This window comes from Andrographis paniculata, unplaced genomic scaffold (assembly GCF_009805555.1).
Source record: "Andrographis paniculata isolate CXL003 unplaced genomic scaffold, ASM980555v1 Contig55END, whole genome shotgun sequence".
NCBI classification, from domain to species: Eukaryota; Viridiplantae; Streptophyta; class Magnoliopsida; order Lamiales; family Acanthaceae; genus Andrographis; species Andrographis paniculata.
The window spans coordinates 3381902-3395205 of NW_026137590.1; the positions used below are offsets into that span (position 1 = coordinate 3381902).

At 35.3% G+C, this 13304-nt stretch overlaps 1 protein-coding gene across 4 annotated transcripts; it reads right to left on the minus strand.

The window, feature by feature from the left end:
• Nucleotides 1-1333: 1333 nt before the first annotated feature.
• LOC127256489 (protein yippee-like) lies at nt 1334-12965 on the minus strand. Of its 4 annotated transcripts, XR_007839865.1 has the most exons (8): nt 12798-12965; nt 12515-12622; nt 10550-10593; nt 9533-9641; nt 9378-9433; nt 9201-9287; nt 8785-8905; nt 1334-1470 (listed from the first exon to the last, which is right to left on the minus strand). XR_007839865.1 is itself a non-coding variant. In XM_051282521.1 (7 exons), the coding sequence occupies exons 2-6, from the start codon at nt 12608-12610 to the stop codon at nt 9203-9205; spliced, it is 390 nt and encodes a 129-aa protein (XP_051138478.1). In that variant the 5' UTR covers nt 12611-12622; nt 12798-12965; the 3' UTR covers nt 8666-8905; nt 9201-9202. The 4 variants fall into 4 exon arrangements, 2 of the variants coding, with proteins under 2 accessions (XP_051138478.1, XP_051138479.1); XR_007839864.1 differs by lacking the exon at nt 1334-1470 and having other exon boundaries at nt 8666-8905; nt 9152-9287; XM_051282521.1 differs by lacking the exon at nt 1334-1470 and having other exon boundaries at nt 8666-8905.
• Between the last annotated feature and the right edge of the window lie 339 nt (nt 12966-13304).

Below are 13304 nucleotides of genomic sequence, written 5' to 3' on the forward strand. Positions count from 1 at the left end.
TACAATAATTACATAATGATCTAATGATGTTAACATATAAAGAAGAACATACAACTACTAAAATACTCTAATTACAATAATTACATAACCATCTAATTGTGTTAAGAAATAAATAAATATATTCGACATCCCCCCTCAAATTGATGTTGGATAATCGACCAACAACAATTTTCCATAAAGAAACTTATGTCTTTGGCATGTCAAAGCCTCCATGAAGACATCAACAATTTGAAGATCAGTAGTGAGACGGGAAAGAGTGATAACATCACAAGTAAAGGCCTCCCGGATAGTGGTAGTCCACCTTTATATGCTTTGTGTTGTAGACTGGATTTCCAAGTATGTGAATTGCACTAGTATTATCACCATGAAATGAAGTGGGATCACTTGGATAAAATCCAAGCTCAGAAAAAAGTCTTCTTAACCAAACAATTTCAGAACAAACGGCCCATATGGCTCAATATGCAACCTTTATAGAATATTTAGAGACACGGTGTTTCTTTTTACACTTTCGAGAAATCAAGACATCTTAAAGAAAAATGCACCAACCTGTAGGGACTTTCGAGTGTTCGGGCAACCTGCCCAATTAGCATCACTATATGCAGTCAAATGAAAAGGCTGAATTTTTAGGGGAAAATAACCCCCGAGTAGGTGATCCAATTAGATAACAAATGATGCGACAAAATAAAGATGGCAAGGAGATTGTATAAACCTCCTAACTATGTGGAAAATACGTGAGATATCGGGCCTAGTAATAGTTAGGTAGATAAACTACCAACAAGTTATCTATGTCAGAAAGGATCGGACAAAAGCTCTCCCTTATCTTTTTGAAATTTCACATTCACCTCCATTGGCATATCAACAGCAGTAGCACCCTTTATTGAGTTAGCATAATAAGATCTTGGGTGTATTTATGTTGATTAAAAACAAACCATGATCCGGATAATGAACTTTCAACCCTAAAAAATATGTAAGATCCCCAAGATCCGAATCTGCATTCAGGAAGCTGCCTGTGATTGCAATCCCGTGGTGGACCTATTTAATTTACTAATTAAGCATCTAATTTTATTTAGGTTACGGCCTCTTCACCCAATTTTGGCTTCATTTATTTATTTATGCTACTGGCGTTTATGGGCCGTAAATTTCTCCTTTAATATCCGCTTGGAACTTATTAGGATTTTCTTTTTGTCGATCAGGCTGTTGTGAGCCTCTAGTTTCTCCTTGTATTCCCGGGTATGTCCAGAGTACTTGTAAATTCTTTATTCTTATTTATTTATTATATATAAAATCCATAATCTTTCCAATAAAGAAAAAAAGAATAGTGATGAATCATATGCACTCTGTAAGAAAGAAAGTTGGAGAAGAATATGGTGAAACTTTTCAAACCAAGCTTCTGGCGTATGCTTTGATCCATACAAAGAACAACTTACCCTACAAATGCTGCGAGAGGTGGTGTAGGGACAATAATAGGACCTGTGGGAGGAATACATCTATGATTAATATAATTTGCTTTAAACCTCTGTACAAGAGTTGGAAAAATCTGGTAGAATGGACAGAAAAGAGTATTATGAAATGTGGTGTGAGGTAAAGAATACTTGATTCTTAAAGAAAACTATATTCCTAGAAACACGAGTTCGACGAGTGTGAGGATCATAACAAAGAAATCCTTTATGCATTCCAGCATACCCTAAGAAAACACACTCAACAAATTTAGCAACAAGTTTACTTCTTTCACGTGCGGAAAGGTGAACAAAAAAAACACATCCAAAAATATAAAGATTAGAATCATATAGTGGATGCTACACAAACAAAACAAAAAATAAAGGAACTGATTGTTCAAGGTAGGAAAGGAAAATCTGTTGATTAAATAAACAACACAAGAGAAAGCGACACACCAATATTGGGAAGGAACACAAGACTCAATTGGAAGAGTTTGAACAACATCAGGCAGATGTTGAATTTTTCTTTCAGCCATACCGTTTTTGTTGTGGAGTGTAAGGACAAGAGCGTCGAGATATGATGTCATGACTTTAAGCAAGACCCAAGTCACTCATATGTTTGTATATTATTTAAAGATAAGGAACTACTGACATGTGATTGGAAGCACCATAATATAAGTACCAAGTCTTGGATTAGAATTTTTGTTACCTGAAAGGCCTAAATCAGAAAGAGCAGAAACTATCATTTGTTGGATTATTTCAGGAGTGATAGAAGCTAACTAGGTTTGTTACCATTTGAAGAACAAACCGAGACATTGTAGGCATTGGGTTTCTTTGGAGGCTAGATCGAACAATCTTTGATGATATGTCATATTTTCTTACAATAATTGCCGAATATTTTTACAAAAGTACCCTTTCTTGTTTTGGCATATGTTACTAAATTTTCAGGGTATCGAAACTCGAGAACGACCCAAATATAGAATACAGTAGACTGCTGGTGAAGACCATTTGTATAGTCTGTTTTTGCCCTTTTTGCACAGGTTTTGTTTGGATATGGACTATCAAACATAGAAGAATGTTCAGGACAAGACAAAACAATGTTTCAAGTTTGCGGTGGCGCATTTAATACCCCAAACGTTGGTTAGTCAAACACTCCATTGAGGCAGTGTGTTTGTATAAACAGACTGTGAAACAGTCTTATGAGTAGAGTGAAAAATCTTGTGAGAGAAAGAGTATTTTCTCTCCATCTTTTTGGTTTTTACTACTCCTTGATCTGAAGAAAAATATGAGCTCTCATGAAGATTTGAAGCTCATACGAAGAAGGAGGAAATGGATTTCCAATAGGAGAAGAAGATCAACTTTTTCGCTTACTCTCAGTTAGACTGGTAGTCTACTAGGATTAGAACTGCGGTTTAATCACTAGTTTTTTGTACATTGCGATGTAAAGAAGACTATAGGAGATTATAGCTTTGGGCCCGTATTTGTTGAGTCATTGAGTCCCTTGTATACCTGGTGATAGGTTTAGTGGACGTCTCCTGGATTGGAATCCCCCAGATGTAAGTCGTCACACCGAACTGGGTTAACAAATCTTGTGTGTTGTTTGTTTTTATATTTGATCTTGGCCACCCATAGGCAAGTATCTGTGATACACACAAGAGTTATAACCACAGAACAATATCACGTGTTTCCGAAGTGTAAACCCCTTGTGGTTTACTATTTCCGCTGCCATTAGACTCGGAGGAGTTGGCATCTTACGTGTATGTGTTCCAGCCCACGTATTTCTTCTTACCCAACATCTGGTATCAGAACAACATGCTCAATACCCTGAGTAGATTTGTTTGTGGTTGAAAATGAATCGAGAATGAGGTTCCACAAGTCATCCACAATTGTTCGATGAAAATGATTACTGCTATTTGAAAAATTGAATGGTAGCTTTTCCAATGATGTTGGATAAAAAGAAATACGTGGGTTGGAACATGTACACATAAGAGGCTAACTCCTCCGAGTCTAATGGCAGCGGAAATAGAAAACCACAAGGGGTTTGCACTTCGGAAACACATAGTATTGTTCCGTGGTTATAACTATTTCCTCCTTCATATGAGCTTCAAATCTCCATGAGAGCTCATAGTCTTCTTCGGATCAAGTAGTAAAAACGAAAAAGATGGAGAGAAAATACACTATTTCTCTCACTAGATTTTTCACTCTACTTACAAGATTGTCGCACAGTTTGTTTATACAAACAAACACACTGCCTCAATGGAGTGTTTGACTAACCAACATTGAGATATTAAATGCGCCACAACAAACTTGCAATATTTTTTTGTCTTGTCCTGAATATTCTTCTATGTTTGATAGTCCATATTCAGACAAAACCTGTGCAAAAGGGGCACAAACAAACTATACAAAAGGTCTTCAGCAGCAGCTCTGCTGCATTCCATATTTGGGTCGTCCTCGACTTCTGATACCTTGAAAAGTTAGTAATAGATGCCAAAACAAGAAAGGGTAATTTTGTAACAATCTCTCATTTTTTAGCATTTGCCTTTTTGGCAAATGCTACAAGTTAGGGGGAGAGGACAAACAACAGCCAGAAAGCGGTGTTGGAAAAGAGGGTGAGGTATTTCATTTATATTGCTCAAATTTTGCTATCTTTACTATATGTTATTATTCCAAGTATTGTGATGGATTGTTGTGCGGTTTTAACCACGGATTGATTCCATTTTGAAGGCTGTCTGTAGCCTTGTTATAATGCTGGTCTGTAATAACTGGATTGATTGACTGAATGATGCGTGAGTATGGTATTTTTCCCTGCTTGTGTTTAGACTTGTATCATATGCCAAAAAGGGGAAACTTGTTACACAAGTGTTTTTTCTTGTTTTGGCATAAGTTACGAACTTTTCAGGGTATCAGAACTCAAGGACAACCCAAATATGGAATGCAGCAGACTACTGCTGAAGACCTTTTCTATAGTTTGTTTGTGTCCCTTTTCCACAAGTTTTTTCTGGATATGGACTGTCAAACATAGAAGAATGTTCAGGACAAGACAAAACAATGTTGCAGGTTTGTGGTGGCGTATTTAATACCCCAATGTTGGTTAGTCAAATACTCTATTGAGGCAGTGTGTTTGTTCGTATAAACATACTGTGAAACAGTCTTGTGAGTAGAGTAAAAATCTAGTGAGAGAAAGAGTGTATTTTCTCTCCATTTTTTTTCACTACTCCTTGATCCAAAGAAGAATATGAGCGCTCATGGAGATTTGAAGCTCATATGAAGAAGAAGGAAATGGATTTCCAATAGGAGAAGAAGATCAACTTGTACCCGCTTACTCTCAGTTAGACTAGTAGTCTGCTAGGATTAGAACTGCGGTTTAATCCCTAGTTTTTTGTACATTGCGATGTAAAGAAGACTGTAGGAGATGATAGCTTTGGGTCCGTGTTTGTTGAGTCATTGACTCCCTTGTATACCTGGTGATAGGTTTAGTAGACGTCTTCTGGATTGAAATCCCCCAAATGTAGGTAGTTACACCAAACTGGGTTAACAAATCTTGTGTGTTGTTTGTTTTTATGTTTGATCTTGGACAGCCATAGGTTTAGTGGACGTCTCCTTGATGGGAATCCCCCAGATGTAGGTAGTTACACCGAATTGGGTTGACAAATCTTGTGTGTTGTTTGTTTTTATGTTTGATCTTGGCCAGCCATAGGCATGTATATGTGACACACACAAGGGTTATAACCACGGAACAATACCGCGTGTTTCCGAAGTGCAGACTCCTTGTGGTTTCCTATTATCCGCTGCCATTAGACTCAGAGGAGTTGGCCTCTTACGTGTACGTGTTCCAACCCACGTATTTCTTCTTACCCAACAAATATTTTAGAGCAGTTTATGGCAATGTGCCTGTATTCTTTGCAACTATAAAATTGGACTCTAGGCATATAACACAAATTGGAACAGAATTTTGAGCTATGCTCCTAGTGTGTTCTTCCATAAGAATCTTTCTTACACAAATCTCCAATGAAGGATCTAGTTCTCTATTCATAGTCTAGACTTAAGTAATTCAAACTCTCTTCTCAACTCCATCAAAAACAAGTAACGCTTGCTATTTTTATGCATCCCTTGTACAACAATAAGTCCCTCAACAGCCACACTTGCATACATTATATGTGTGTACTCCGCCCAAAGATTCTCAAAGAAGGAAAATAATTCTTAGTGTTAGATATTCCCTTTAGAAAGTTGATTGAGTCTAGTTCTAGATGAATCATTTGTGCTACATTGCTTTGATTGTAAACTTCCTCAAGTAATTCCACATCTCTCTAAAGGTCTTATAGGTTTTGAGATTGAGAAGTATAGAGCGTTCCACAATTCCAAGGATCCAAGACATGATTTAAGCATCATTTAGCCCCCACGTTACATATTTATCTTTCTTCGTTTCTCGATTGGGTATTGGATTTGTCCCATTAATATGACTCCACAACTCATTTCTTGTGACAAATATTTAAAATTGAAATGCCCAGTCATAATAGTTCTTCCCATTAAATCGGACAATAAAATTTTTCAGATCATTCCAAAGACACAATTTAAACAAAAACAAGAACTAGAGATTAGATCTAAAAAAAAAAAATAAAACAAACAAACAAAAAGACACTAAAGAAAACAAGATTGAGAACTACGATTGACAAGAAACAAGGCTTAAGGCTCAATATGAAACAAATCTCAATGGCTTTGATACAATGATAGAAATAAAGAAAGGAACATGCTAAAAATATTTTCTATATCTTATCAAAAAGATGTTACACCTCTATTTACATAAGTGGAGGCCTCTAACTTTGACCATAAATCAAAGTTATCCTAAGCAAATATACAACTACTAAAAATAGTCTAATCACAATAATATAATCATCTATTTATGTTAACAAATAAAGAAAAATATTTGACACCTATTATGGTAATTATCATGAAGTATCTTCTTGCCAGATTGCCAAGGTCGTCCTAGTAACAAATGACAGGCTTACATCGGGGTTACATGACACTTCACTTTATCTTTATAGAGTTGAATCTCAAACTCCAAATCCATTTGTTTGAAAATATTGATCTTATACGGCTTCAGATAGACAATGGTTTTTAAACCAAATTTCTTTACTGCAAGGTCACTCATAACATTAGTACAACTACCTCCATCAATGATCAAGCTATGTACTTTTTCTCCAACCTTGCATCTCCCATAAAATAAGTTTTCCTGATGCCCCGTATCCTCGACACCTTTGGCAAAGTGCATAGGGTTCGCAAAGTCACCAATGTTAGTCAACTATTGGTTATGGACTCATCGTTTTCCGAATTGATCTCTTTGGTCTCCACATGTCCTCCTCGGATTCAAATTCATAATCTCTGGTGGAAGTGATGATCTTGATCCTCTTGTTAGGATATTGATTGGCAAAGTGTTCTTATCCTTGATACTTAAAGCAAAATAACTCACAGGTATAAGTAGTGAATCCATTATGAGGAAAATATATAGCACCCTTTAAATATGACGATGCATGAATGATGGATTCCTTGCCCTTACTGTTAATGGTGTTTACTTGGACATTGTTGTTAGTGACGCCGCCCTTTGATATACATGCCCGTTATTATTTTCTTCATTTATCTCTCCAAATTTATGGTTTAGTGCATTATATCCTCAAAATCCATATAGGGATACATCTTCAACTATCAATTATTTATTGATTAAGCCCATTGAACAAAACGAACCATAATCCGCTTAGGAGCATCATCAACATCGGCTTGTTTCAGAAACATCGGCTTGCTTCAGAAACATCTCCGACTCTTTATGGTATTCATCCATCGTTCTTGGTCTTTGCTTCAAAATTTTCAACCTACTTAGTATCTTACGGTGATGATGTGTAGATATGAACTTTCTCCGTATCAGTCCTCGCAACTCATGCCATGTACGCACGTGAGGCTCTCTGTGTCTGCATCGTGAAAAGTTGATATGGTCCCACCATGATAAAGCATAATCAGATAATTCCATGACAATAACATGTCGCTCTGAGGGTTGTAGCATGTCAAAAATCAACTCCATTTTGCACTCTCATTCTAAAAATGCCTCCGGATCATATTTTCTATTAAATTGTGGAATTTAAAACTTAAAAAGAGTGGTGCAACTCCATCGTCGTACCTTATGTTGGGGTTATACGGCCTGTGTTGATCGAATTCATCATTGAACTTATCTTAATCTTCATACTCACGCTCGTAACTCCTTTATTCACAAATATTACGTCGGAGAGTTGGTATGGCTCTTCAAAGAGTGTTATTTCTAGTTCTCCCTCACAAAAAGTTCATCAATTGTTTTGGAACCACGTGAAGTACTTATCATTATTAGTTTAACATTTAACTCCAACTGATCCATAAAGTTATTAAGCAACTCGAGTGTGGAATTGTGTAGCTCCTTCACTTGGTTTATCACCAAGTTTCAAATGCCTTCACTTGTGCTCCACGACGTAAGTAATGAGAGCTCATTACTACATTTACAAACCAACCGAGGAATAACCTCAACCAAGGACCCTGAAATCTGCAGATTTCTTGAGAAAAATCATTCGGGATGAAAACATAATGCACATTCTTGCAGTAATCAGGAGGAAAAATTGGTCAATTTGACCTTCACTTGAGTTCGATTTCAAACGGAGACGGTCAACTGCTCTTGAGTGGAATCGAGTGAATACATCGTCCAAGTTGTTCTAATAGAGACACATGCTGGGCATGTGTTAGTTCCATCAATGAAACTAACTAATTACCCCTTAATTGATGGTGTGACTAAATTTTGCACCGATGAACAATTTTTAGTCAATTTTTGAGAAATTAAAAATATAGACATACTAAAAAAATATGAAGACAAATTATAATCCCCATATATATTCATTTAAAATATCCAAAAATAGGTGTATTACCAACTCACTCATTTACACTAAAGATACGACCTAAAAATAGTTAAGGTAATAATCATGACTACTCTAGCAACATGCCCGGCTAAAGAGACTATTAACCTATACGACCAGTCAACAATCCAAAGGGACATTATTCAGCTTGCATGACTAGCAGTTCGAGATGTTATAGATAGTCCTAATTAACAAATAAAATCTAATTTGGCACCAGAGGCTAACAATCTACAATCTATACGATACATGCTATATAAACTTTAGCATATACATAATATTCAATTTTGTGTATTGTGTTGATATACCTTTTATGATGAAATTTATTATAGTATATATTGTATAAACTATTATCATTTAATATCAGATCATATAGTGTATTCATATTAAAAATAATAAGCATAATAACAACAGTCAATACGACCTACCATGAAACATAGTGAACTTTAACATCATTTGAAAACTTCGACTCAGACCAAGGATAAAGAACTTTAACATCACCGAATCCATTTCAAACAAGCTCGGCTCATTTCGTCCCGTCTAGTCAGGCTGCAGCCACACAGCAAGCCTTGTTAGTTTTGAATACAGTACAAAAGTAAATTCCAATCCCAGAGGTATAATTTGGCCACACCACAATGAGTATAAATTTTACAACTCACTCACAGTAAGCAACCACATATACAAATGCAAGGCTGGCTAATAATAATAAAAACAATTAATTTTTTTCGGAAAAAATAAAAATGAAATCCTACAGTCGAACAAGATTTAACAATGGTAAGGAGTTCAAGAATGTACATTTATTTGAACACAGCCAAGTCCTCCAATGGTAAGATTGTGTGTCTACCTTCAGATGTCGTCAGTGTCGCTGCCACCAACATGTGCTTCGTGGTTGACCCAATAATGGTTTCCATCCGGGCCAAGAATCTTAAACCTGCTAGACAGGAGGAGGTGCAAACCGATAATCTCAAAACCAAGTAAATATGTCTTCTGGGGTATCAAACACTTTTAAAAACATACATACCGCTCAAGCACAGATTTTCCTTCTTTGTACTTTTGACTCTTTTCATGAGCAAGTTCCTGGAGATCACCCATCAGACAAGATGTATTATTACAGATAGGCGTGTAAAAAAACATGAATGTTTGACTGTGTGTGCGTTGCAGTATCAGTATTCTTACGTATTTCCATCCGACAATTGAACCGCATTGGACACAGAATAAATCAGCCACAGTGTGTGCTCCAGTCATCATCATTCTTTCCTCTTTCTCACCAAAAGTCACGTTCACCCTGCAAATGAAGTGAATTTTGATTTCCTTTTCCTAATCGAAAATCCTCCAGTATCTTCCAAGGATTTTAGAAAGTTTCAAATTTCTCAACATGAATGCAAACTCTCGATTTATAATTTTAAAAAAAAAGAAAAAGAAAAAAGAAATTCAAACAAGGGTCGTACTTATCCATTAACAATGCCACTTAAAAGTACAAGATAGATATCAAATTACCATATCCTATCAAAATTGTCATGCATCATAAAAAGTTCAATCTCGGCAAACTTAGCCACTTGTCGAGCAATCTCTAACAGTAACTTTTTCTTGATCCAAGTATATTGTTTCCACCGTAACCATAAGAATCCAGAATAATCCGAATTTGGTCAGGATGCACCCGTAGACTTGGAGTCTGCTAGGAGGTGAGTATCTAAGTAAATATTTTAACGAGCGCCATAAATGAGAGCAATCTAGTGACCTCTCCTTAACGGTAGAAGTTCCTTAATATTTGCCTTAATCTATTGGGTTTAACAATCCCCCCAGGTTGCACATTTAGTAAATGCCTCACTAAGCTAAAGATGAGGTAATTAATTTGCCAAGATAACCTTCCAGTACCAAATAGAAACAGGAGCTGTAACGAGATTGAAAAAATCATTGTTGAATCCTAAATACCAAAGAAAGGACGATATACAGGGGAAGTTTACTTTTCCTGGTTGTTGCTGGAAGGTTTGTCTTAAACTCCTGTAGGCTTTTATCTTTTGCTCGAGACAAACACTTGCAACATATTCTTATCTACATTGACTCAATCAAGGAGAAAAGATGGCATAACCGGACATATTGTGGTCACATTTGCACTTAAAAGTGTGCAATACTCTTGTTGTTTCATCCAAGTTGTTATAGATTAGCCGTGACAAAGATTTGAGGAAAACTTACACTTTATTGAAGAGATAGGCCTTTCCGTGTCGGCAGTGAAAAGACTGCAGCAAAAACCACAAGAAACAACTAGTTGAAGATGTCTGTCCATGTAATTGAGAACCATAATTTAAAACCAGAAACAGAAGCTCTGTTCTTTTTGAGTTTTTCCATACTTATTCTACTATAAAGTTTCATCGTTCGCAATAAAAACACTTGTTTTCCATACAAAACATTATATCCAACCACTATTCACCTAAAAATAACAAAAATCAAAATATACAAAACACAAAAATAATGTCTAGACAAAACTGGTTGAGGCCACATATGTATATGGTAATCTAGGGTCGACCTTCTACATGCCAAGTCATAAAATCCGAAAACATAAACATTTAGTGATAGGTACAATTCAAAAACGTTTACTTGTGCAATTTTACATTAGATTTTACTATTTAAACTTTCTTTTTTCTCCAAAAATATCAATTCAAAACTAGTTTATTTATTATATTACACTAAAATTTAATTTTACATTCAAAACATCACATCAATATATATTCATATCACACCAAATAACTATTTCAATTCAAAATTTTACTATTCAAAATCAAAACTAAAAACTAAAATATTACAAGTAAACACACCCGAACTCTCATGGTAAAAGACAGGAGATTTTAGTCAAGGAAATAAAAAAGTAAAAATGAATTGAAATATGATTCATCCACCTAACTCCAGTTCCCTACTACATCAAAAACGTTGTGCCGAGTGCAGGCTGCACAACATTGTTGTGCGAAGGGGAAAAGGAACTAACAAATCATTTCTAGCATTGTATTAAGTCATTAACACATTTAATTATAGGTCTCTACAAAATTATCGATAGAAAATGGCAAGGATGGCACAAAGGTTCCCCAAGTAGCAGAGCACACCGCATGACAAAATACCAAAACAATGCATTACACAAATATTCATAAAATAAAAATACAAATGTACAATCATTAAATCCACACACAAAAATAAAAAACAAAAAATAAAAAATTGTAGGTACTCTCAAATTTGATAATAAAGATCTTATGCAATCTTAACCAATAATAAAAGGAGTAATCAGATGTACTTCTACAAATAAAAATTTGAATCCTAAAATTCTAGTTAGCAAGTCAACGATCAAGAAAACAAAATATAGTATTCCCTCAATCTTGTAGAAATGTGCTCATTCTACCGTTTTAATCTGTCTATCACGAGTGTTCATATCATATTTGGTAAAAAAGTTCAATTTTTCTTTAAATCTTTACCTACTATTTTATTTACTTTTTTGTCCGAGATGGACTCCACATATTTCTTATATTCGTTCTATTTTAATCTAAAAATTATATTACTAATCCTATCAAAGTTTTCTAATTCTACTCTCATAAAAAGTACAAAACCAATAATAAAATACTAGTTTTCTAAATTTCCATGACTGCAAATCATGAGTTCAGGTTCGGTCTTTGAATCTGTACAATTCATGGTAATATTTCATACAAGTATTAACCAAAACTTCTTCACCATGGAGCACATGGTCTGCCCCATTAGGTGATGCATGATACAGCCATTATCCACCTCTCACCATTTCTTTCCGACACACAAATCTTCTATCACAATGCCTTGTGATTCACAAGAATCAAAGTACATGTAAAGTTACTTAATATTAATTACTAAGTCAACCAAGTTCTGTCTGCTCAAGAAACCATTCCATTAAGGTTAAGCAAACTCAAAAGTGACACTTGTTAACAAGGCATCATCATAGTATCTTCACTCAATCATATAATTTCTTCCAACGACACAGTAGGCATAAACAATGGCAGAGCAAAAGCCAAAGCCCCAAACAGGAACAGACTATCAACAACACAATCTAATAAATCGCAACAATCAAGTAAAAACTGTCCAATTCAAGATTTTCACAACTCCAGAACAAAATCAGTAGACGACAGAAAAGGGCAACAGTAAACAGACCTTGGAGAGGATGTCTTCGTTGAGACCAAGATGAGTCCCACAGTGCTTGCAACTGTAGATCTTCCCTTCAAGAGTCACCGCAAATACTCTTCCCATCTCCACACCTCTCTGAAAAAATTTCAATCCGATTCTCCCACACAACAACAATTAGAAACAAAAGGGGAACGAAACCCTAATTCACGAGAATTCGATTGATTTCAAGCACAAGAGCAAACATACAGATTGAGAAAACAGAAATCGGTGAAGATAGAACAAAGTTTGAGAAAATGGGGAGAGGGTTTACCTCGAGATTGGCAACGGAAACGTCGAGAAATGCAATGTGGGCAAATTCAGAAAAGTGAATCCTGAATTACAATAATGCAATAAATGGACGATAGCGGCGCAGACCACATCTTGTGCTTGCTCGGAATCATCTCCCACTTTTTCTTGCCTTCCATTGATGATAATTTGTTACTCTAGTCATCCAAAATTTAACTCACTTTTCTTTATAACAATATTCTCTTCAGCAAAAATAAATCTTTTAACATACAATTGAATATATGAGAAAGTATTTATTTTATTTTATTTTATTTTTATTAAAGTACTAATTAGAATTATTAAATGAACTAAGTTCATTCTCCTTCAATTTGATCGAAGGTCATTAACGAATGTAAATGATTCAAGTCAAAAAGTCGAATTAGACTCATTTTGTTAATGAACGAGTCCGAAATTTGCTTGCAAATATTTGTTAACAATTAAATATATAAAATTATTAATTTAGAAATAAATAAACAAATATAATATTATATAT